General features: G+C 41.7%; 1 protein-coding gene across 13 annotated transcripts in view; it reads left to right on the forward strand.

Moving 5' to 3' along the window:
- Window positions 1-26424, forward strand: part of FHOD3 (formin homology 2 domain containing 3) — a 436559-nt gene that overhangs the window by 308428 nt on the left and 101707 nt on the right. For 6 of the 13 annotated variants that reach the window (XM_033087590.1, XM_033087589.1, XM_033087588.1 and 3 more), the window contains 3 exons: window positions 3649-3738; window positions 6487-6828; window positions 12369-12482. The exons of 2 other annotated variants lie outside the window; for them this stretch is intronic. In XM_033087590.1, coding sequence (XP_032943481.1) covers window positions 3649-3738; window positions 6487-6828; window positions 12369-12482 — 546 coding nt within the window. Of the gene's footprint in view, window positions 1-3648; window positions 3739-6486; window positions 6829-7224; window positions 7300-12368; window positions 12483-26424 lie in introns of all 13 variants that reach the window. 5 more of the 13 variants (XM_033087594.1, XM_033087595.1, XM_033087593.1 and 2 more) reach the window with 3 other exon arrangements.

Consider the following 26424-nt stretch of genomic DNA (forward strand, 5'->3'; position numbering starts at 1 on the left):
TCTGTTAACCACTGTACCCCAGTATCTTGTGGAGGGTGGTCTTGGACCTTGTAGGATGCAGCATCTAAGCCTGCTTGATGACAGTAGCACTTCCTCCCCGGGTGGGACAGCTGAAAATGTCTGCCAACATTGACAATTGTCCCTTGGGTAGAATCAGCGAGATTCAGAACCACTGCCCTGGGGCAGTGCCACTTCTAGGTGAAATGAACCAGATTCATGATATGAATGTTTAACTTAACAAGGTAGCGCCACTTGTTTTGCCAAGTGGTTATACCAATGCACATTCTTGAAATCAATATAGGAGAACCAGTTGAGCTACATTCTCTTCAGTGCTTGGTATTATCATACTTCTGAATTTTGCCAAGTAGATAGAAAATGGTATCTTATTGTGGTTCTGATTTATAGTTCCCTGATTTATAATGAGGTTAAAGTAGCTCGTCATACTAGTTCATTGGCCATGATCATGTATTTTGCTCACTTTTATAGTTGTGTTTTTATTGATGTTTAATGTACATTTTTGTGTATTCTTGATATGAAGTTATATCTGTTAGATGTATTGAAATACCTTCTCTGAATTAGTTGCTTAACTTTTCCTCATCCTGATTGCTTTGATCCTAGAATATGCTTTAATACTGTTTTAAATGTTTCTATTGTACTTTTGAAATAGCTCAGCAACATTGATTTCCCTTTTTGTTTGTTTTTTGAGGCCTAAGAAATATGACATCAGCCTGAGACCCAAATCTGGGAAAGTTAAGTTGGCTTTGAAGAAACTAAGTCCTTCAGAATTGGTCAGACTGCAGGCATCTTGCTTTTGCAACTGAAAAGGGTGACCTCCAATTTGAGACTGTTTGTGGTGAAAAGGAAAACACCTGATAGGTTCAGAACAAGCCTGTGCCCTAGAGTAACTCCTTATTATTAAAAACAAGCAAAATACCCCTAGAGCTATTTAAAAGACCCAAATTCCCTTAGCACAACTATAAACAAAACTAAGTTATGCTTCAAGAGAAAATTCACCTAGGGAAAAAAAAACTAAATTATCTAAACTAACTCATCAATCTTAACTATTATCAGTGTAAAATATCATTCTGTTTGACTAATTTCATCATAGGATGAAACAAAATAAAATCAAGTGTAGAATGTTCTGTGCTCTATGAGAGGGTATTTCCTTCTCCACCCATTTAGGTTGTAGGGCAAGGCCAGTGCTTTGACCACAGGGCATCCCGGAAGTCGGCCCTCCCAGTGCGCCATTGTGCTGCGTCCTTTGTCCTGCCCTGCCACTCATGATAACACAGCTATGACATACGCAAGTCATGAGAAAATGTATTGTAGGGTCAGAGGTGTTGAGCCTAAAGAGGAGACAGGTTGGGATATAGCTCAGGATTGCTGTCTTCAAACATCTGTAGGACAACTACATGCAAGAGAAAGGTATCAAAAAGACAGAGCTTACTTACACAGGTGAAAGTTATAAAAGAGAAAGTGTTGCTGTCAGTGCTGTGGAATGTTTTGCAGAGTACTGTGTCTTCTTCCTTAAGGAATCAAGCAGAGTTCTGAGTGTCCCCTCGTAGGGATGTTAGAGATTTCCTAAAAGGGCCCAAAAGATAGCGATGGTAGTGATGATAGCTAACAGCTAAAACAAACTGATTTGTTTTGTGCCATGCCGTTTCAGTGTTTTACATAGTAAGCACCACCTCCTAGGAGGTAAGTACTATTGTTATCCTATACGGGATAAGGAAAGTGGGGCTCAAGGTCACACAACTAGTATATGACGGAGCTGGAGTGCAACCCAGGTAGCCTGGCTCAGAGCTCCTCCAACTACAGCAGAAATTACTTCTAAATGACATTACTACCTGGGGGAGCAAGTGAAATCAAGTCATTTTAGGAGGAAGGGCTCAGTGTTTTGTTTTAAAGAGGAGAGACTTATTGGATAGTGGGGTAGAGATCTATGGGTTGTGGGCAGACCAGAAATAATAACATCTACAAATTCCTGATCAAGCTGAGGAAAGGTGGCCTCAGGATGAAGGTTGTGGGCATAGTTTTTAACTGAAAAGTACCTGGTCATTATCAATGGTAGAATGAATAAATTGTGGTACATTCATATAAGGGAATATTATACAGCAATGAGAAGGAATGATCTTCAAGTACACATAACAATGTAGATGAATCTCACAAATATAACACTGAACAAAAGAAGCTGGACATGGTATGATTTCTTTTAGATGGAGAAGAAAAACAGGCAAAGCTAACTTATGCTATTTGAAATAGGGGAGGGAAGCAGTTAGAAGGGAGATTTAAAGGACTGCTGGTTCTATGGATGTATCTGTTTTGTGAAGTTTAAGTGATTTGTGTATTTTTCTGTATGTATTTTATACTTCTTTAAAAACAGAAACTACAACTGAAGGACAATGGGATAAAAGAGTTATAGATCTTGATAAAGTGAGAAATGGTGGATTCATATGAGCTGAAGACAAAAAGGAGCCGTAGACATTTAGAAAGTAGAAGATGGACACTAGGTGATTGCAGAAGTGTTATAAGGTGGTTGGAGTAGACTGAGAGATTTGGGTAAATGGGGGCTTGTGGTCAGGAGGTAGAAAGTTTGGATGCAAGGTTTCCAAGGTGGACTGGTTCCAAGGTGTTGTATGCTGGTGAGGTCCAATATGGGAGGGACTGAAGTGAAAAAAGGGGCAGGTCATGGGAATTCAAGAATTTCAATCCCTTTGGCAAAGGATTGAGAAGCCTACAGGGCCTTGGGTAGGTATTCCATGTAGAAAGTGACATAAATCAGATATTGACAGGCCTTGGAGGCCAAAGGAGGGAAATGATTCAGTTATCAAAGTCTGTACTTGTTTAGCTGCAAGGGTAAAACCCAAGTTAAACTGAGAATTTATTATCTTCCTTTAGTGAAAGGCCAGGGTGGAGTTTCAAAAGTATTGGATCCAGGTGTTAAAATTGTCATGGGATTCCTCTCTCTCTTCCCCCTGCCCTCAACTCTCGTTTTCTTGGGTTGGCTTTACTCACAGATAACCTTCTTCCACTAGAAATTATAGGCAGCTCCAGATTTAGGATGTCCCTAAAGGCATTGGGAGAAATCCCAGGGGTGACATGGATTGATTCCACTTAGACCATGCAGCCACCCTTAAAGTGGGGTGGATCAACCCCCTGAATCACATTCACTGAGAATGAAGGAGTGGTTTGCAAAAAACGAGATATCCACCATGGAGGTTAGTCCTGGGTTGGCCTTAGTGGTTTCTAACTGAGAGGGGTACACAGAAGAGGTGAGGCCTCTGCTGCAGGAGCTGGGCGTCACTCAGGACACTCACTGTGTGATTCTGTGTGGAGGAGGAAAACCACCTAGGAGGCCTGCCCACGGCCAGAAGCTGTTCTGAATCACCTGTGGGGGTGCAGGACAGTAGCATCCAGCCAACTTGACAAAGAAATTTGGCCTGTGCTGGGTTATTGCATCTCCACCCCGCATTTAAATTTCCCCATCTCAGAACTGCCTTCCTTTCCTCTAGCAGATTGAATGTGCTCTTTTCATTTCAGCCAGCTGGAGCTTTTTTGTTGCTTCATCTTCCTGTTTGTCTGTAATGCTTATCTCGCTTCTCCATCTTGTCTCTGTTGTGCATTTCTCTTTTCCTGGCCTCGTCTCAGGGATGAGGAGGAGGAAGAGGAGCAGCCAGTCACGGAGCCCAATTCAGAGGAAGAGATAGAGGACGATGCCCCCTCTCAAGGCAAGGACAGGTACCAAGGGCTGGACCCTTCCAGGCCCCCACTGAAAGACCAAGTCTCCTTTCTGATGCATAGTTTGCAGCCACCTGTCAGTAGTTTCCTCCCTTCCTCACTAGCTCCCACTGGTAAACCTTTCCTGACCCTATGCACAGAGCCACAGAGTGATTAGTTCTGTAGAAATCACTGGGCACTTTTTCATTAGAGAACTGTATTTTTCACTCAAATACTGCCTTCTTAACCATGCTTTGAGGAAGACTCACCCAGTTGGTTTTCTTCCCACTGTTCGCTTTCTCATTCAGTGCTTTGGCTCAGTCAGATTGACAGTGACTAAAAAGATGTTCATCTCTGCTCAGAAAATTTTAACCCTTTCAGCACTGTCGTAAGAATAATTACACGTGTTTCCTTCTTCCTACTAATTTTACCAGTAGAATATTAGCTTAAAAATATGTGTGGGTAACTACTGTGTAAATGATGCAAGTTTGTTTTTTATCCAAATTGACAGGAATGCTTTTGACCCCATGCAGCATAGAAAAATTTCCAGGTATTTATTTTCATGCCCAGAACAACTAACATAGCTCTGGGGACCTTTTGGGGACTTGACTGTCCTCTATTCACCTCTCCAAGGTGCATTCTTTTTGTCTTCAGGCAATGTTAACAGACACAGGCACCTTGGAGATATTTTTTAATTTTGTAGGTATTTCCCCAAAATGATGTCTATATGAAAAATAAAGACTGATCATGGGTAATTTCTGTATTTTTGAATGTCATTTCCTGATATTCAAAAATACTCAAAAATTGGTTTCCTTCAGTTTATTGATTACACTGCAAATTGACATTTTTGTTAGTTTTCTACAAATAAGCAAAATCAAAAGGATCTTGGATAAATTAGGGTAAAATCTTTCTCTTACCAACTTCAAAGTCAGTGTGATTCTTTCCTGCTGCAGCTTCCTTCTCCGGGCCACCAGTGCACATAAAAGTTCTCAAATAGGCTCATTTGACATGCTGAGATACCCATCATTCCTAGGGGTCACAGAATCCTCTTGGAACTGACAAACAAATGATTGCTTCCCCTCTTTGGAAATGTCTGGAAAGAAACCATCAGGGTGTGCAGAGAGAAAAGGAATGGCCTGGTAATGGAGAGTAAACCACACATTTCAGAATGAGAGGGCAAGAAAGGTCGGCATTCCCAGAGCCCCTCGCCCGTGCTGAGAGTCCAGCGTGGGATAGTAACTTTTAGTTAGGGGAGCTCTGGGAAGAGAGGAGGTTTAGTTGACAGTTCCACCGTAGGAAATTAGGTAGACCCTCAATAAATACATTGGTAAGGCTCCATAGGGGCTTAAACGTACACGCTCTCTCTCCCACACACAAACCCTACAACCGTCAGTGACTCACACAGTACAGCACGTATGGACCAGACGGAAGAATCTGGCCAGAATGGGCAACTTCCAAGGGCATCCCTCCTGACACTGTGCTGTCTTTACATAGGGTCGTTGTTTGCACAGGCAGGTGGTTGTTATCTTGCCTTGTGAAGTATCTTTGACTCCACGACTAGTGCTGGAGGGCATCCTTGATCATAAACTATAGTCAGGTTTTTCAGTTTTAGGAAGTTAAGCTGTGCATGTTAAACACCAGGTCTTGATCTTGGCAGTACCTAAAACATTCATTAACATTGATCTGGAAGTTCTTTGTTCCCTGAGGTAAACCTATTAAAGTGGTAGGGAAAAATTCCGCTTACTTCTGTGGGTTTGGTGTCTTCCACTGCTCCCTCTTCCTACTGGCTGCTTCTTTGTGTGTGACCACCACACATACCTACCCTGTGTGCCTGCTGTGTGCCCACCACATGTGCCAGGCCTGCTGGAAGCACTTCATTGTGGTCCCGTGTCATCCTCCTGTTGGGCCAGGGAAACAGATATGTCCCTGCCCTTCTATGCAGGTGGAGCTGTAAATTTGAGGTAGAAAAGAAAACTGTTCTCACCCTGTTCCCAAATGGGCATGGCTGGGAGTGATGTCCTCTGGAAAATACAGATTTCACATAAGTCCTCAGATTACAAAGGTGTGCATCAAAATATCTAAGTGAACTGATTCCAGTCCTCTGAAGGAGGACCGTTTTTACAACTGTAACTGTGGCAGACTGAAGCCTGCCTGCAGGAGTCTACACATCTAGGGCCTAGAGGTAGAGGAGGCCCTGGGGAAGGGGTGACATAGGCAAAACGTGTCTTCATTATGCAGCCCCTCCTTCCTAGCTCTTTCCATTCTTCTCCTTTTATCCATACCTGCTTTCAAAAAAGGACTGAAAGCAGTAACTGAAGTCTAGGGCTGTGGGATACCAGTTCCTTAAGGCTGGGCTTTTTAGGTAGAGGACAGATACTCTGGTCAAGACAAAGAAATGAAGTTTAAATTATGGAGATTCCGGGGCCGACACAACCAGTGAGGGGAAACTTGGGGGGGCTGAGTAGGTGTGAAGAAGAGCTTTTGAGGCTCCATTAAATCCCCTCACAAAGACCTCTATGCCCAGAGGCCAGGTGGGTCTCACCTGCCACATTGGCAAACTCAGGGTGCCAGGATAATTGGGCAAACCAAAGCGTCTGGCTTTTGTACTGCAGTTCAAGAAGCCCAACTGGGTTCTGAAGTAAGTGGCCGTAACAAGAGGGGATTTTTTACATGTCTTTTCCTTTTTCCTAACTTTTGCTCCTTCTCTCCTGAATCTCTCTTTCCTTCCCCTCCTTCCCTTTCCCTCAACTCTTCTCTCTGCTGGGCCAGCCCTGCGGCAGAGCAGATCCCCACTGGACAGGATGCTGCTTCCGAGAGTCCAGCCCTCCCCACTGCCTCCAGTGCCACCTCGCAGGGCAAGCAGCTTCCGGCCAGCGCTGCAGTGAGGGGCCGCTTGTGCAACGGGGCCTCTGGGCCTGCCCTGCTGCCACCCCCCACCCCTGCCTCGGCCTCTCGGTCCTCCTCCGCTGCAGCTGGCCCCCCGAAGCCATCACCGGCCATAGAAAAGCTGCCTTATGTGCCTCACAGCCCCTTCCACCTCTTCTCCTATGACTTTGAGGATTCGCCCTTATCCACCAAGGAAAAGGAAGCTGAGGCCCAGAAGGACAGCAGGTAGATGCGGTCTGCATGGAGGCCCGTGTGAGGTTAACCTGGGGGAGGCAACACATTGCTTAACTGCATTGCTTGGCTCGTCTTATGCTGTGTCTGTGTGGGTTCCAGTCAGAGCAGAGAAACTAACTCCCTCACCACTCACTAAATACCAGTATTTAGGCAAGCTACAAAAGAAAATTGTCATCTGCTTGCAGTAAGGAGCTCTTTTGCGATGATACAATTATTAAAAATGGATTTTAAATGGGAGGTATTAAAAATATGCATGGTCTGACATAATCGATACATCTTGCACCCATCTACCTGGCACAGGGTCTTGTTTGACCTGCAGAATTCCATGAAGTGCTTAGTCATCTTTCCACGAAACATTTTGAGTGGGGCTTTCCTTCCTTTTAACAGTTGCTCTGATTCTCTCCATTTGAGCACATATTCTGCCTCTGAGCCTTACAACTTCCGGTCTTTCTCTTCTAATAGGTGGGTGTCTTTATTTTCTTTGCCTTTTCTACAGCTTTCGCTTTTTATTCTAATGTATCCATTTTTTTTCTTAAGATTACTCGTACCGTGTTTCCCTGAAAATAAGACCTAGCCGGACAATCAGCTCTAATATGTCTTTTGGAGCAAAAATTAATATTAGACCTGGTATTATATATTATATGTAATATTATATTATATTATATTATATTATATTATATTATATTATATTATATTATATTATATTATATTATATTATATTATATTATATTATATTATAGACCTGGTCTTATATTATAGTAAAATAAGACCGGGTCTTATATTAATTTTGCTCCAAAAGACACATTAGAGTTGATTGTCTGGCTAAGTCTTATTTTTGGGGAAGCACAGTAGGTTCCCGTGAGATGGCAAACAATTGCAGTTTGAGTCACTTCGTGGGCATTCATACAATTACATTATTTAAAGTGTAAACACTTCAATAATTCTTATAAAAATTGGGGGTGGGAGGAGGACAAAGGGCGGGAGGTGTGTAAATCAAGACTACACAGGGAATTTTCAGCAGAGCTTGTTGGCTTACCTGTGTGCCTGGCCTTCACTGACGCCTGGATTAGAAACTTCTGCAGAGCAGGGAATGGGGAACGGAGGGTTGGATATTTTGAGCAATCAATTGTCCAAAATTAATACTGATGGCCACTCCCATCTTAGAGTAATAATAATAATCGCTGACATTTATTGAGCATTTAAGAGCCATGAAATTAGCACTTTAATGTATTACTTAATCCTTAAGAGGTAGGTTCTGTTCATTGCCCTTGTTTACAATGAGGAAACTGAGGCACAGAGAAGCTAGGTGAGTGGGGAGTGGTTTCCACCCTGGGCAACCTGCTCTAGAGTCTGGCCCTAACCTGTACATTCTATAGGCCTCTCTTTTAGGTAGTCTGTCACTCTCTCTCCTTTGTGGGCTTGTGTGCACAGTAACTCCTAATACCAGATCCTAACCCTAGCTGTTGTCTGCCAGGGGTTCTTCAGGCAGCTTCTTCCGGTAAGATGCTTTTGTCGTAGTCTTCTTGGGGGGACCCTCAGCCTGGGTGCCCAGCAAGAAGTTACACTTTCATTTTGAATGAAGCTTTACACGACCTGGGCTTGGCAGGCAGCTCTTCCCCGCCATAAATAAATGGCCAGTTGCTATGGGTGTCAGGCATTCCGTCTGATAAATACACGAATTAATCTAGAACTGTGGTCATCAACCATTTTTGCTTACATATAACCTAAAAGAATTTTGAAACCTCCCTCAATGTTTGAAGTAGCCTGTCCAGTTTTTTTTTTTTATCGTAAGCTTAAATAGTTTACAAAAGATGTAATTTGTCTATTGTATATATATGTGCTTTAAATTTATTTTTGCCAAAACCTTGGGGCTTTGGATTTAACTGATTAAATTAAATTATGGGAAACGCTTACATATGCCTAATTGGCCAAGCCAGTCTCAAATGAGACCTAATTTCTGTCAGCAAACGTCTGACCTCATGCTTCAATTCCAATAAGCTAATATGCGTCTCTGTGACAACCATTTCACTTCTGGGGTCTGACAGGTAGGTGGATGAATAGATAGAAACAATGCATAGATCTGGCTCTGAGTTTGTCCCTGGATAAATAAATCACTGCCTTCTCCTTTCTTAGTATTTCTTAAGGAATTTCCTCACAAGTGGTGCTTTCCCATTTTATTCCTTTGCCTATCACCCTGGAGACTTGACAGCTCAAAGCACTGCCCCACACTGATTCAGCCTGGATGAGAAGACTGCTTGTTTTTTTTTCTTTTTTCTAAAAATGCAAGGCAATTGTGGAAGGGAAGGCAGGAAAGGAGAACTGGAAGACCCTAGGATGGCCATGGGAAAATCCATTTTAAGAAAGAGCAGATGGGGAACTTCGAGGATCTGAAAATGCATGTCCTGTTTCCTGGCTTTGTGTACCTCCAGGAGCATGTGAACTCCAGTTTGAACATCTCCAGACGACAGGTTCTCTACCAGTCCCTTCCAGGTTTAAAATTCTGAGATTGTTGTGATCTTTCCCACACTCCTACAGTTCTTATGGACTGTCTCCAACACGGCCCTTATGCCCTGCAAGGACAATCACTATGTGAGTGTTAAGAGCTGTACATTTGACTGGAATAAAAATATCTTGGCAACCTCATCTTCCCCAGTGGTGTTAATCCATGATGCTGATCCAGGACTTTCTGGTGATGGTCTCACAGCCTCTGAATGGGGCTTTCCTGGGATCCAGGTCCCTCCCACTTGGTCCCCAAGCTTTCCTACTACTTATAGCCCTGGGGGATGGGAGCGGTAGGTAGAAATGTAAATTGCTGAAATGAATATACATATAAATGAGGACAGCAGCTGCATGTTTGTGAATGAGGATTTCATTAGATTTAACTGAGAAAAGTTTACAGTTTTTAAACTATTTGACAGGAATTTGTATCCTGTATAAACATTGTTTGTTCCTATTAATTTTCTGATGGTCACTCACTATGGTTTTCGTCCATCCACACATTTGACTGACCATTGGGTGACTGAATAGGTTATAATAGAAATCAACCAGTTAGTCATTAATAATAATAATAATAATAATAATAATAATAATAATAATAAAAACTGAAGAGTTAAGTGAGTGAATTGTATGTTCTAATTAGTTTGGCTGAAATGGAAAAGCAAAATTGCACAGACTGTGAGGTATTTGAATTACTTGCTCAATCATTAGAAAACTCAAAGGAGGAATAAACACATTATGCTTGTTTTACTTTCATAATGTCACTGAAACATAATTTTAATGGCATAAACTGATTAAGACATTCCACAGGATGCCCACTTTTGGTCGGAAGGGGATGTCTTCGTTGTGTACAATAATGAGCTGAGAGTCCAGGCAGCTGGGTGACACAGGCTGAAGCCTGAGCACAGAGGCCTGGTCTCCCTGAGCACTCATCTTCTGGCGGCAGCCTCCTTCACCTCCCACGTCACAGTGCTTGCTGCCTTGCCTCTCTCCCTCTTCTTTGCCCCTGAGCTTTTTTATTCCTTCTTTCCTTCTTCCTTTCTTTGCATGGTCTACTCATCCTTTGCTTTTCTGCTTTCTCTATGACCTGTGGTTTGGGTGCCCTCTTGAAAAATCACACCAACACTCAGAGAACCTGTTGGACCTGTAGAGTGTTGGGTTTCTCAAGAGCACAGAGAATAAATGCCAGAGACCAAGTCCCACAAAAGTGGTGTGTTCACAGAGGAGGACGATGGAGTAACATTGTGTGATTGGAGACCCCATCTACCCGGTGAAGGGCCTGGTCCTGAGCACAGGACTGACATGTGGTACCAAATAAACAAACAAGAGCAACAGCCCAGCATACAAGACTTAGCAACACAGGATAGATTGGGGGAAATGTAAATATTTTCTTTCTCATTTTACTAATGTAACTTATTAAGGAAATCTGACATTTCCTCTCTGTATTCCACTTTTTAAAAAAGATGGTCTGGTTTTACACTTTTTTCTACACATAATTTTTGACCTTTAAGAATATTTTTATATAGTTGTGATCAAACTTAGTGTATTATATCGTGATATTTTAATTCAGCCTATATACCGAAGGTGCCAAAAAAAAATGTATACACATTGTAAGAAAGGAAAAAACTGTATTAAAATCACGCCGATGGTAACCACTTTGAGTACCTCTTGTAATTTCAGAAGTCAAACGTGACTTGTATTCATCTTTTGTTATCAGTATATATTGAGTATTACAATTTTAATACAGTTTTTTCCTTTCTTAAAATGTGTATTTATTTTTGGCACCCTCTTTATATATAAACATTTTTTATGTTATCACTTATAAAACTGGCAGTCATTTTTAATGGTTGCATAATTTTCCACTGAATAATATATCACACTTTCTTAGCCATTCTTACATTGTTACTTGGTTGGGTAGTTTCCAGTTTTTCACTGTGATATCAGTAATGTTCCAGTGAGTATCTCCCTGCATGACATTTTTGTTATATAAGTAATCATGAGGTTATGATAACTTCCCCAAAGTAGACTCATGTCAAAGGATATCTGCCTACATTTTGAAGTCAGATTGCTTCCCAGAATGCTTAGTGCGGATTTCTGTTGATAGCAGTTTGGACTGGATTCACCATATGGCAGGAAAGTCTGTGTACTTATATCATAGTGACCCTTGAGGTCCCATGTACCCAAATAAAATGTCCCTAAGTAGTTTAGGGGAAGGGGTTGGTCCTGCTCTGTGGCTGAGTAGACAGAGGCAGAGCTCTCTGAAGCTTGTTATTTGTCACTAATCATGAGCGTCCACCCCCATGCAAGGCCTTCAGGTGATGCTCTCTTTGCTGGGAATGCACTGAGTGATGATGGCTAAATGCAACTGCTAAAGAACATCTATTCTGAAAAACAGAAAGAAAACTCTAGAGTTTTCCAAATCCTGAAACTTTCAGAGATGACTGGGAAACGATAAACACTCATTTAAACCTAGTAGCTATAATTTTGGTTCTGGGGAAATATTGGATGAAAACATGGACACACAGCGGGCCAGTCCAGAAGGCGGGGGGACACTTTCTCCTTGATCACCAGCCACACAATGAGATTCTGTTTCATGAATGAAATTGATTCAGAAATACCTAAAGCAGAATTTTTAATAAGGTGTTTCTTTAGTCAATCATCTGGCATTTTCTGGAGATCATTGATGGATGCGATGCTAATTGTACCACCAGGAGAAGCAAGAAAAATCTTCATGATTCAAATGAAAGTAATTTGGATTCTCAATTTCTTAATTACAGCAAATAGTTTTACTGTACATTTTAAAAGACAGGAAATAAGAGGGTTTTATTTAAACTCTTTGTCACAAATCCTGATGCCTAATGGTTTTGACTTTGGGAATCTTCTCTAATGAGCGATAATCAAAACATAGCAGTTAGAGCAATCACGAACAATGTTAGCATCTTCAGACTATTTTTCTTGCAAAAATTGAGTTTGCTAAATGTTGTTCATTTACCGATGTACTAATTTCTCCCAACTTAAACCTCTGCACTTTTTAGATACAGCAACTTTGGAAGCAACTCTTATCACTCCTCAAGACCTTCGTCTGGGCCCAGTGGGCCCACCCCTTCCACATCGTCTCTTTCACCGCCACAGGACGCCAGGCTGGAAAGGTGGGTTTTTTAAGAAGCACGTTGATGGCTTCAGTGTCCTCAAGTGAAGAGAATCCGTTTCACCAAGGGTGCTGAAAGGAGAAGTATAGATCAAAAATATAATCTGAAGGATTTTCATTTACAGAATATAGTCCAAAGGCAAGAATATACACCACTTAGTAAGTAAATCTTTTATTAAAGATGATATGTTATTGTCTCCTCTCCCGGTACACGTTCAATAGAAAGCATGCACTTTTTTTCCTAAAATATTTAAATGTGAATGTTTTGATTCACTCCTCAAAAACTGTTCTAGATGTAGTGTCAGCTCTGCTGTTTGCCTCATACACATCAATTTTCACCTTTGAATGATTAATTCTGTGTAAATGAGGATGTAGTGGACCTATTAAGGTATTGTGAAATTAATCCAGGACCTACCAGAAGAGAAAGGGATTGTATGGGTCCATGGAAGGAATTTAACTTGGCAAGAGTATTAGACCACCAGACATTAACTGATTATAACTCCTAGAAGTGAGTGATTGCTCAAGGATGTGTTTACAAGGGAAAGGTAAGGCCTGTAATTCTAGAACAGTTACAAACAGTTACCCTTAAATGGCAAGCGTGCTGAGTTAGAGAACACTGGCGAGGCTTCCATCTCACTCACCGGGAAGTGATTTCACCCCTGAGGGTAAAATGCCGATTATGCCAACCCTACATTAGAGGGTGCTTTTGATGAGCAGATGAAAAGTACACGTGAGAGTGCTGTGTGGGCCCCACCGTGTGGGTTCAGTGAGAAGTGACAATGTATGATGATGGAGTATGGCTTCCAGCAGCTTGTGACTGATCAGAAATCTAGACACGAGCAGGGATCATTTGCCTCAAATCCCGAATTTAAAACAGTTTTGACCTGTATTCCGTATTCTGATCCTGTCCTGGGTGTTGTGAAGTGTGTTTAGCTGAGCACTGCTGACGATTAGAGGTTCAGTCGGGATGTGTGAGTAGAGCAGGCAAGCTCTTACAGCCCCAGGAAGAAGGACTGTGAGTGGGGTTTGTGTGGTCACACATCACTGTTAACTTCTGAGATGCCCTGTAAGCCCCACAGTGTCAAGCTCGCAGGTTTCCCAGTCCGGTGTGGCCCCGGGCTGGGCATAGTCAGGTTCAGGTCTTAGTAATGAAGTGACAAGTTGATTACCCTGAAGACACCCTCTGTCTTTTACCTGAGGGTGCCTCTTCTTGGGGTTAGCTGAGGTTTCCTGTATTGCCAGACGGTCACACAGAAAGAGGATCCTTGTCATATATATGGGACGTGAGATTTGGGGCCAAAGTGAGGAATATTAATCTGATAGTACATTGCACAGCTCACACCTGTTGGCTGCCAGCACCTCTAGAGTGGGAACTAGGCTCCGTTCATTGCTGTATCCTCCACAATACTTGGGGCCTGGCCGTGCAGAGCAGAGCTGTGGGAAACACTAGTTGTTGGATTGGGTGAATTACCCACTCATTGGTTGGTGAACAGTTTGGAGGCCCCTACAGGTGAGAAGTTATAAGGACAGGGGTCCTCAGGTTTCCAAAGCCATGGGCTTTTGGGGGCAGTTCCTCCAAGGTCCTAAAGTGGAAGCCCCAGACTCCACCCACTTCCCAACCCCTGGAAACCCAGGTCCAGTTTTGAGCTGGAAGGCCCAGAAATGCAGGCTCCTGAGGGACGCCTGTCTGTGTCTCCTTTCTTGCTTGGACTGGCTGAGTGTCTCCTGGGAGTGGGAAATTAAAGGAGGGAGAGTGGGGCTGGATGCAGGAGCACCTGAATGCCCTGGAGAAGAGGCTGGTCTTTATCCTGAGCCCACAGGGCTGTTTGGGTCTTGAAGCAGCTGATGATGTACTCTAACACGTCAATGAATGGAGCCTAGCAGGGTAAAGCTGCAGGTGTAGGGGCCGCCAGAAGCTGCCTCCAAGTCCAAGAGACATGACCCAGGGGCTTGAGGCGAGAAGTAGTTTGGGACACATGTGGCTTCTGCCAGGAGGGTAGAAACAGACAAAGAAGAGTGAGTGAGGGGTGAGGCTTGTGTGAGCATGTGGATGTTATTAATAGAAGCAAGGAACTGAGACAGAAGATACTGGGAGAAACGCAAATTGCAGCTAGGGACTTTCAGCCTGGGGCATGCAAAGAATGAGGAGTCTATATGACACCTCGGGAGATGTGGACCAAGCAGTCCTCGGCTTGAAGAAGGCACTAGGATGAAGTCCCTCTTGGGGAGCGTGTGCACAACAACTGTCTCTGGGGAATACCAGTGGCAGGAGCGTCTTCGAGGCTGCCTGTTCTCTGTTACACTGCACTTCTGCCACAGGAAATTCATGACCGTTGCCATCCTCTGTATCCATGAGTGAGTAAAGTAGCTGCAAAGAGTCTATTACTTTCCATATGCATGTTTTTCCGACTACCACTGTCTGTGGCTTTGAAAAACCATGTAATGAATCATTTGAAACATTAGATATACGGTTTCATTATTAAGACCAGGAAGCCAACAGACCTGGCTGCATCACCCCTTCTTACTCTCACCTTGCTAGATTATGTTGTGTGACTGTAAGAAAAAGAAAAAAATAAGAGGGGCCCTCAACTCCAAATCAAATTTGTACTCCATCACCCAAGCGTATTATGCCAGTTGTGCTTATGCTAATACATATTTTATACAGTTTAATTTTTTTCTTTTTGACAGCTGCATTCTTTGGATGTCACCCATAATCAAATATCATATTTACAAGTGCTTTCTGCGCTATTAAGATACATGATTATTTTTACTGAGGCATGTACTTCAGTAGAATGTGTAAGATTTATTGTTCAGATGTTTCCTACACCCATATCATATTAAAACCAAAAAGACAACTCTTTTCTTAGGAAAGATATTAAACTATTATGAACCATAGTTACATTTTTGCAATGAGAACCCACATCTTCTGTCAGCGTACCCCTGACTACTAAGCAGTGTGCCAGGGACCTGTGCAGTACTCGGGAGCTCTAGAACTCCATTCCCTTGATTTGGAAACAAGACTCACTTCTCAGAAGTCCTAGGTAAACTAGGCCAACTAAAATACCCCTGCAGGCAGGTCGGCCACTTTGGACATATTACTGAGAATCGTTGTGAACTTAGAGTTTTCCATAGTTTTCCCAAGCAAATTAGTGTGTTGGATGTTAATAAAACTTGGAATGAGAAATTGACCTAGAAAGGAAGAACTGAAGAAACAGTATACAAAATGAAGTCAAAACAGAGGAATTAAAAATAATCCATTTTTACATCTCCTATTACAGCTTCATTTATAGGGCCCTCTTTTAGAAACAGAGACTGTAGCATTAATTTTCATGACATTGGAACTTGAGTTGTGCCAAAACAAAATAGGAAAACCAGAATTATTTGCAAAGGCCCTCAGGCAAACAAGATGCAACTGTTTAATGAAAGCAGACTTTTAAAGTGCTTCAATTTTGAAAAATGTACTTTTTGAGTGGAAAAGTTCTAAATATTTTCTTGTTAAAAAGAAAACAAAATTACAGGAATAATTGAACCATTCATGTTCAAGTATCCAAATGAAACAAATAAACAAGCAAGCAATAATCACATCACAGTGAATCTGTGGCTTGCGAAGTTGGGAAGGGCAGAGCTCATTCTCTTTCCATCTTTGCAGTGACATCTCCATCTTGTGGGCCTTTTCATACATGGCGGCTGGAGGTTAATAGCAGTTACCAAGTTACTAGGAGGGAACAGGAAGTCCCCAGGCCTGGGGCTGAAGGCGCCTTGAAGCAATCAGTTTTTGTGGGGGGCTTGAGAGTACTTGTCCTACACTGTGAAAGGGAGGATGAGCCGGTGGACATGCTGAGGGCTCAGAGTGAGCATGCAGGGGAACCTCAGGCTCAGATATTAGGGGCCAGGGAGGACATGTTGAGCTGAAACCTAAAGGATCAATCTGTGCCTTCAGCATTGGTGCTGTTCTCTTTTCCACTCACAATAGTGCCACTGTTCACTGCAAATCGACAATCACCTATCTGTTGTAGGGATTCATGTCAAGAGCCCTTAGAAGAGTTTGGGAATTTTTTGCCTTGTTTAGTTGTCTGAGTAGAGTTTTTCCTACTTCCTGGAAGATGGTGAGCCCAGATAGATGTAATGACATTCCCCCGTGGAAGTCATAATGGATAATAAAGGATGAATAAAGGATGCAACTTTAAATTTTATTTTATTAATTTTTATCTAGGCTTTACATGTGCACAGTAGAACATATAAAAGTTGTGAAGGGGTGCACAGTGAAAGGGAAGCTCCTTCTTCCCAGCTGTCTTTCCCAGAAGCAACCACTCCTAGCATTTTGTTATGTATACTTCCAGAGATAGCTTATGTTCACATAAGCATATACATGGTTGTCATATCTATACACAAATATTAACAACTACACAAGCTATTCTGCATCCTGCTCTTTCACTTAAAATATATATCTTGGTTCTTTCCACAGCAGTACTAGTAGCTGTTGTGTTTGTTTGTTTGTTTGTTTGTTTTAATGGCTACAGCCTACTTTTTTCTCTGGATGCTACGTCGTATACTCACTCCCATACTGATGGGCCCCAATCTTTTGCTGTTACAAATGATACTGCAGTGTGATTCTTCTGTGTCATTTTGCACATGTGTGATTATCTCTAGGCTAAATTCCTAGAAATCGATTTTGTAAGTCAAGTGTGCATTTTAAATTTTGATTGACTTTTGCCAAATTGCTTTTCATAAAGATTGTACCAGTTTGGATTCTCAACTGAGAGAGAGCTTATTTATTTACCCATGCTCCTGCCAAAGGGTCATTCAGCGTTTCAACCCTTGCTCACCTGGTAGTGAAGAGTTCTGTGCCATTAAATTACATTTGCATTCTCTTACCTGTTCTTCATATGTTCAGAAGCCTTTAATGTTTTCTGTTCTGTGAATTTGGGGTTCATGATCGTTGTGTTTTTCTTATTGAAGTGTAGAGGTTCTTCATAAACTGAGAGGAGTCGCTATGATTTTCCTCTGTCACTGGTTTTTTTCCACTTCATCTGTGGTGTTTTTGCCATGTAGAAAAATGTAAATTTTAGGAGTCAAATTGATAAATGTTTTCTATCTTCTGGGTTTTGTGTTCTTCCTGAGGAAAGTCTTTTCTCCCATGGTTTCTCCTAGTACATCTATAGCTCCGTTTTTCACATTTAAATATTCTGCCTATCTGGAAGTTATTTCAGCATAGGGTGGGAGGCAGAGATCCTACATAAATATTTTCACTTGTTTGGATACCATTTATTGCATAATCCATCATTTCCCTACAGATTTGTCATATACCAACAGGAATACGAATGTGTTTATGTGTCTGTGTGTTCAGGCTGTTCCCTTCAGATCATCTCCCATTTCCTCCTGATGCCCATATTCTCTCGTCAACCATTCTAGGCTGTCAGGAGCTCTTCTTCCTCGCGTTTCTTGTCTGTCCCGTTCCGTGAGTAGTCTTTGGAGTAGGAGTAGATCGTGTGCTACCTTGAAACAATCCTGCTACTTTGTCATCTGTGGTTATGGAGTTTCGTATGGTATCGACACTACTGGAATAAAAACCACAGGAACATTTGGGGAAGCTGGGACCAAGTAGCTAGGCCTCGGAGAATGGGAGCTGCTGTGCCCAGTGGCGGCCTCACCTCCTGGGTAAACTCCTCCTGGTGGAACCTCACTTCCTGTGATCCCCTTCAACGCCTGTCTCCACCACTGGAGGTCACACCTCCCTCAGAGTGCAGGTCTCCATTTCCATGCATTTCCGGCCTAGTTTCAGTTACTTCAGCTCTTGTAGCTCTTACCGGCTGGCAGGCCCGTTGACTATTATTGCCATGAGTGTAACTTGTTTGTGCCTGTGCCTTCCTCATCCTGATTTCCTCCTCCCTGGGGACTGTCGGTTCTATATGGACCCAGGTGCTTGTGTCTTCCTGTTCTAGTCAGCTTTAACTTTTATCACTTCTTGCCTTTACTAGTAGCTCCATGTGCCTTGAGGTTCTACTTGTCTGGTTTTCAAATCACTGCTGTGTGCAAATAAAGGATCTGCATGTTTTTCTGGATCCCAAATGCTTGTTGGCTGTGTTCCATCACTTGATCTACACAGTACTTTTGCCCTTTTGTGTCAGTGGAGTCAAGAGCCTCTGCATTCAATGGGGCTCTAGTTAAAAAATTTTTTTTTAATTTTACATTTAAATTGGTCAAAGTAGATTTTAAAAATAATCACTGAGAGAATGCTGAATCGCATGTAAAATGGGATAAAAGGCATTGCCTTTTTATGTGATCACAATTAGTGGCGCCCAGTTCACCACTGCCAACAGGAAAGAAAGGGTACCAACGTGGACGGATTCCCTACTGTGCAAACAAAGAAGCCACGTGCTCCTGGTACTGTGAGCAGCAAGCGGACTTCCTAGTTGCCAGCTGCTATTTCCTGATAGCAATCTTGTTGCAGATAATGAGTTCCCGTAAGGCACACTGTGGTCCTGATTAACTGATTGTCTTACATCCGAAGTGCACACAGGAGAAGCACCAGTCCCCTGACAGAGTGGGTTTGTAATAGGGTCTGGCTCCCCGATGGCTTTCTGCAACCTTGTGGGTGTTAGGGGACCTGGGCTCTGCATCAGCCCTCTACCCTGCGGCGTGGGGGCGGGGGCTCTGGGGCCTCAGCAGACACTAGAGATTCTGTCTCCCACATGTGTTTTGAATCTGACTCCTCCTCCTCTTTCCTACTACCATAGATTTCATTCAAGGTCTATGTCACGCCTGGACTATACATTGCAGTGATACATACACATACGGGGGTGCCAAAAACATGTATACACATTTTAAGAAAGGAAAAAAACTGTATAAAATCAGACTGATGGTAACCACTTTGAACACCTCTTGTAATTGCAGAAGTCAAACATGACTTGTATTCATCTTTTGCTATCGGTATATATTATTAGAATTTTAATACAGATTTTCCCTTTCTTAAAATGCGTATACTTCTTTTGGCACCCTTTGTGTGTGTGTGTGTGTGTGTGTGTGTGTGTGTGTGTGTGTAATATATGTATTATATATAAATGTTATATATAAATATTACGCATAATGTAAGTACATATATGCACATATATGTATGTATGTGTATAAAATCTTCTGTCCTTTCTGAAATACAGACCTGAGCAGGTGACTTCCTGTTTGGAAATGTTGACTGCCTCCCACAGCCTATCGATGCGTCGTCGCAGCCTGATTAACATTGCCTGTAGGGTCTCTCACGTTTGGGTTCTGTGTGCATCTTCCAGCTTTGTGCCCCATCCTCCCGGTACTTTGACCTCACAGGAATGTCACATGAACATACCAGGCTCACCTGAGGCCCCTTCCTTCGTATTTGCTCTGTCTGTTCCTTCTTTCTTTAGTAGATTTCCTTCTCATCCTCCAAGACCCATGTAGGTACCATCTGACCTGTGAGAGTTCTCTGACTTCTTTAGACAGAATGAATTGTGACATCCGCTTAGGTTCGTATTCCTCTATTTCAGCTGAGCCCTTTGAATCATTATGTGTTTATCCATTTGTTTCTAAAATGGGATTCACAACGTGTGGTCCATGGCAGGTCACCTGGGTCCCACAAAGCCACAGCATAAAGATGGTTTACCTTCCTGGACTGGCCATTTTGTTAAAAGATTTGGGGGGAAATATTTATTTTAAGACAAGCAGAATTATACTCTGGAGAATCCATGTTCACGTGAACTGTAAAGATAGTTTTTTGGTTTTGCAGAGAGCACTTTGTGCTGTTCCCATGTTTCTCGTCTTCTGCCTTCAGGGTTTCTTCACTCATGGGCAGCAGCCATGTCTGTGTCTCTTGCATGAGATCCGCCAGCCTCCTGCGCACTGCCCAGCCGGGCCCTGTACTCTTTGTCAAATAAGCAGGCAAACACACACACAGCAGTTTTAACCTGTCGGAACCCTGTTTTCTTCCTTTGGAAAGTGGGATTAGGATAGATTTTTTTTTTTTTTAATCAGACAGTTCTCTCACCCTTGTTTACATAAACGATGTATGTAGCAACCTTAAGAGGTATGTATTGTAATTCCATTTGGAAGTGAGAACATTGTAACACTTAGAATTAGGTAAGGTCGGTAACAAGCAAGTGCAAATATCACTCATTAAAAAGTGCAGATGGAACTCCTTCACCCACAGAGCTGGAGACATTGCACTTATTCAGTGCTGCAAAGTGAGCCCGGGTACCATCACCCCTGCATTGTGACAATCCCCAATGGCCAGGTTTCCGGTGTCACTGATTACAGTGCTTTTGCACAAGCCTTGCATAAAGATTACAGAGTAAAAAGGGGAAGAAACAGAGATTTTTCCTCCAGAAAATGTATTCCTGGGTCCCTGGTATTTATTCTCTTATCCCATTTCCCTACTCCTTACCTCAAAGCCCAGCAATGACTGAGAAGCTTTGTTATTATAATGGAAGAGACTAAGTTTCAGGGTTGATTTTGTAAAGTGTGCGTGTATGTATGTGTGTGTGTAGACAGATACACGCACATTAAAAGAAAGAAAGAAAAAAAGGAAGAAAGAAAGACCCACCCCTCCTACCCTTTTCATTCTGTAATCTTAGTATAATGCCAGTGCGAAACCATTGTAATCAGTGACAACTAGAAGCCTGGCCATTGGGCTGCACACACACACACCCATACACTCTCACACTCACAAATATTACATACTCATATATTTTATTCAGGAAATACTGACTGAGTGCTCACAACATGCCCACCTTGTGCTTGGCCTGGGAATGCAACACTGACTGACTCTGACCTCTGCCTGACTTCAGGATGACATTTATTAGCAGAAACAGAAGATAAGCACACCATCAACATATAAAGAGTTTCCATTGTGGGAAATATCGTGAAGATAATGAACCTTTGTAGAAAAAACTAGAGAGGGACCACCGAAGTGGGGAACTTAGCACAGGTGCTCTGACCTCATGAGGGACGACTCTGGGGAGACGTCTGGGAAACTGAGTCACTAACTTCCAGCGAATTGCACTTTGCCTCTAGGTTTGCCCGGAGGGAAGGTGAGGATACGTGAGGGAAGGGAGGTAAAGAGGGAGATAAGAAAATAGAATGAATTCACATCTTTCTTCAAAATATGATCCTGAGAGTCGAAAAAGCTGGGAGACTGTTTGAAGAAATGTGGTATTTAGAGAAGAGGTGAATGTGTAAGGGAGGGTAAGCTGGCCTGGGCTGGCAAAGAAAAGAGAATAGGAAAGGATGGGCCTCGCTCTGGGCCAGCAAGGCCTGGAAACCGTGGAACACATGAGATGCTGGTGGCAATCAGTGCTTTTGGAAGCTGCCAGCATGGTTTAGTTATGAAGACAAATTGGGTGGACCTGGAGCTGTGACAGGAGAGGACTGACCTCCTTCTGGCTGGAGGACTCACTCACTTGGTCTTGGACAGGAGGGTGGAAAGTAAGAGGGAACGGGCAAGAACTGTGTATGCCTGGGGTCGGAGGCTGCACAAGGGCCAATGGACAGGCCAAAGTGTGACGCCAGCCAAGTCTGGAGGAATGGCTTCGTGCTTTACGCGTGAGCCAGTACAGTAATGTGTGAGCGCATGTGGGACCAGTCTCCACAACAGCTGCATGAGCCCTGCGGTGCCCTCCCATGGCTGGGAAGCTCAGATCTGCACTGAAGCAGCATGTGACAGGCTGGCGAAGAGAAAGCAGAAAGAAGCCTTAAATCCATGTTCCCGCCTTAGATAGCAGAAATCTCCAGTATTGTAGCAGTGATGGAGAAAACTTGCCTGTTTCTAAGAGTTTGCTCATTTTATCCTGACAGCTGGGGTATGGCCCTGAAGGTGTGAAGGAAGATTCTGGCATTTCTTTATTTCAGCTGGGCCTCTCCCAGAGTTATCTCCTCTCCTGTGACCATTGGATTCGGTGACCCTAATTTCATAGTCAGGTTGTGAGGCCAGCCTTACTGTTCTGCATCATTGAATTGCCAGTTTATTCTTATTTTTAACCTCTAAATCTTCATATTAAATTATCTACTTGGGAATTAAGTGTTAATTTCAAATGTCAGATAACTTGTGAAATTAATTTGGCTTCTGTTAACTAGAGATTATAAGTTATATTTTGAATAAGAAATGTTGAAGATTTGCTTCTTTCACAAATAAGATTTTACTTAACTCAAACTTACAAAAGGAGCATACCTTTCTAAACAGTTTTTGCCATATAATTGACATACAAAGAAGTGCACCGAAGTTTTGACATATGTATAAAACAGTGAAACCATTACCACAATCAAGATAAAGCAGAGATCCATCACCCCCAAGTATTTTCTCATGCCCTTTTGTGATTATGGCTGTCCCTCTCCATTCCTAGGCAACCACTGGTCTGCTTTCTATCATTAGAGTAGTTTACATTTTTTTAAAGTTCTGTAGAAATGTCATCATGCAGTATGTATTCTTGGGAGGCATCATTGTTCTGAGATTCATCCATTTTGTTGATTCTTCAATAGTTCATTCCTTTTTCTTGTTGAATAGTACTCCATTGTATAAATGTATCACAATTTATCTGTTGTCTTGGTGGACATTTGAGTTGTTTCCAGTTTTTGACTATGAACATTTGTATGCAAACCTTTGTATGGAAATGTGCTTTCAGTTCTCTTGGATAAATACCTAGAAATGAAATGGCTGGGCTATATGGTAGGTGCATATTTAGCTTTTTAAGAAATTGCCAACCTGTCTTCCAAAATGGTTATATACCAAAGTAACGCTAGCCTCATTCGAGGAGATGAAATGTACTCCTTCCTCTTTGACTTTCTGTAAGACTGAAGCTTAGCCTAACAGGCCTGTTTAAACGCCCAGCTCTGCTACGTCCTAAACGTAACTTGTCTGTGCCTCAGTTTCCTCATCTGTAAAGGGGATAATAATAGAACTTAGTATAAGAAGTTGTAGGAATTAAAAGAGCCATTTCATGTAAAATGATTGGCACAGCATATTGTCTCCACAAATGTTAACAATTATTACCAACCATATTTCAGTGAAATAGAGTTCTTGTTCCAGATGTCCCAGTGAGGGAGGCTTTAAACAGATGGGATTTCTGGGGCAGATCCTGGAGGTTGGTATGGCCAAGATTAAATATTGCAATTCCTCTCACTCAGAGTATATCATCCGCTCCCTTGCAAAATCTTTCTCTGGCTTGTCGCCACCTGCATTCCTATGTGGCTTCACTCAGTTGCAGCTGCCTTTGGTGTAACTTAGATGACTTCAGCTTTCCAGGTGCATTCCGGGGTGGCATGCAGTCCCGATGACTGATCTAGCTGGTAGCCATGATGAGAAGATTCGGATCAAACCCCCAGCCCACTCCATCCTCTCAGGCTGGGGACTGCCGGTGTCATATTCCAGATCTGGCCTTGGCGACTACAGCTCATACCTTCCCCTGCATCTACAGATTTTAGATCCCCAACATAATGTGATATCTGCTGAGTGCCTACTATAGCCCAGATGCCGTTCTAAGCAAACTCATACATACACTCTCACTTCAACCTTACAGGCCTTCATGAGTCAGGAGTATTATTATCTCCATTTTACAAACAAGTAAACTGAGGCTCAGAAAGGTTAAGTGTCTGGCACACTCCAAGTCCTGTGCTCATTCCTTAACATCATAGCTGGTCCTCAGACTAGTCAAGATTAAACATTGCCGCAACTTCCAACCGCTGTAGGTATTTTTCTGGAAAACTTAATATGAAAGGTAAGAATCTGTTAAAGATGTCTTTATCAAGAGAAGAATTTATCATGCTAGCTTGAATTGGTATTTGGTTTCATTTAAATGATGTGGGCTATCCCTTTGTACAGTCTGAATGCAATCCAGCGTTGGTATTATAGGTTGAGCCCATTTCCAGCAACAGGATTTATAGGACCACGGATTATGCTCTCACATGTTGGGCTTATCTAGGTAACAGGAGATGTGGGAAAATTGAACTTATTAAGATTATATTTATAACTCTTTGTTTCCAGTATGACCAAAGTGGCTTATGTGCATCCAGGACAGATAAACTCTTGGGGATCCTTTAATTCTCTCTTCTTGCTCCAGGGATCTGTGTTGGGGCACTCCGTAGGATAGATGTTGAATTGCTCAAGGCATTTTACTTCATTTCAGGAAAAGAAGGACCATTCCTCATTGCTTTGAGTTAGCAGCTCACATTCTAGTTCAGAAAGAACTGAAATGTGTAAGGAAAGAGCCTCACGTGTTGTTAGTGCCGCCCACCGGTGTGTCCATTGGTGTACTCCAGCCTCGGAGACAATGAGAAATCTGCTCAGACAAGGTCCAAGTGGGCAGGAGGTGACCTGCGTTTCTCTTCCTTAGAGGTGCCCGAGAAGGAATGACAGCATTCACCTGACAGGATTGGACACTTTCAACTTTCTTAAGTTCTAATACTATTCTAAATGTAAACAGGCTCTAATATTCTCATTTTAAACAAGGAAATGATGTTAATGTATGTATTTTTCTTATCTTAGTGTACTGGCTAAGACCACCAGAATAATGTCAAATGTAAGCAATGATGGGGGCATCCTTGCATCGTTTCTAATATTAAACTGCTCTGAATGGTTCAGCATTCAGAATACTTACCATAGTTGTTAAAAAATTCTTTAAGTACCCATTGTCAGGTGAAGAAACTCACTTCTATTCCTAAGCTTGATAAAAAATTTCAAAACAAATGAGTATTGAGTTTAAAGTGTTTCTGCACCTACAGAGGTGGTCATGGTTTTTCTCTGACAATCTATCAATGTGGTCAATTATATCCATCGATATTCTCATCTTAAAATATCGTTGTAGTCATTGGACAAAACCAATATGATTTTATTTCAGATTTTTGTAGTGGTGTTCCTAATTGCAATCAGTATATAAATTTCTCTCCTCATACTTCTTGTCTGGCTTTTATGTCAAAGTATTTTTAATCACATAAAATGAGTTAGAGAGCTTTCCCTTCTTTCTGTTCTCTCAAACTTCGTACATGATTAGGCTGAACTCTTCCTTGAGTGGTAGAAATCACCTTAAGAAATCTGAGCTTAGTGGGGTTATTTTTTCATTTTGTTTTGGTGTGTGTGTGTGGATATATATGTAATTAATTGACTCCATTTCTTTAATGGTTAATAGCTACCCAAAATTACTATTTCTTTTGAGTCAGATTTGATGTTATACATTTTTAGAAAATCATCTATTTTTTAAATGTATTGTCATAAAATTTTCCCTTATTTTCTCACATTTTTTATTTCTGCTATCTCTATCATTTTATCACCTGTCATTCTTAAATATTGCATGTTTGTGTCTTTTTTATTGAACAGTTTTGACAAAATTTGTTTATTAGTTTTTTCAAAAAAATTATAAGCCAGCTTTTTGCTTTATTGATTTTTCTATATATATCTTTATTTTCCTGTTTGATTAACTTTTGTTTTCTTTATTTCATTCCTTTGTCTTCTTTGAATTTATTCCATTGTTACTTTTCAAATTGTTGAGTTGTCCACTCATTAGTTTTTACTCTTTCATCTTTTCTAATATAAACACTTAAAGGCAATAAATTTCCTTTTAAATACTTTTTTTAGAACCACACTGCAAATCTTGATATATAAGTTATTCATTATAGTACCTTTTGAATGTTTTCTAATTTTCTATACTTTTCATTTTCCAGTTATACAGATTTTCAAATTTATTTTCTTGATGTGCTCGCTTCAGCGGCACATATACAAATTTATCTTCTTGTTATTTATTTTCAACTCATTTGCATTGTGGTTAGGAAGGTAGACCATATAAAACCAGTTCTTGGCATTCATTCATGTGCTTTGTGGCAAGATTGATTGCCAGTTTTTGAATAGTCTGTGTGTATTTGAGAAGATGGTGTTTTCTCTAATTGGGGGCACCAGGATATATATGTTTATCTGTAAGATAAAATTGATCAGGTTA

Source organism: Rhinolophus ferrumequinum, chromosome 19 (assembly GCF_004115265.2).
Source record: "Rhinolophus ferrumequinum isolate MPI-CBG mRhiFer1 chromosome 19, mRhiFer1_v1.p, whole genome shotgun sequence".
NCBI lineage: Eukaryota > Metazoa > Chordata > Mammalia > Chiroptera > Rhinolophidae > Rhinolophus > Rhinolophus ferrumequinum.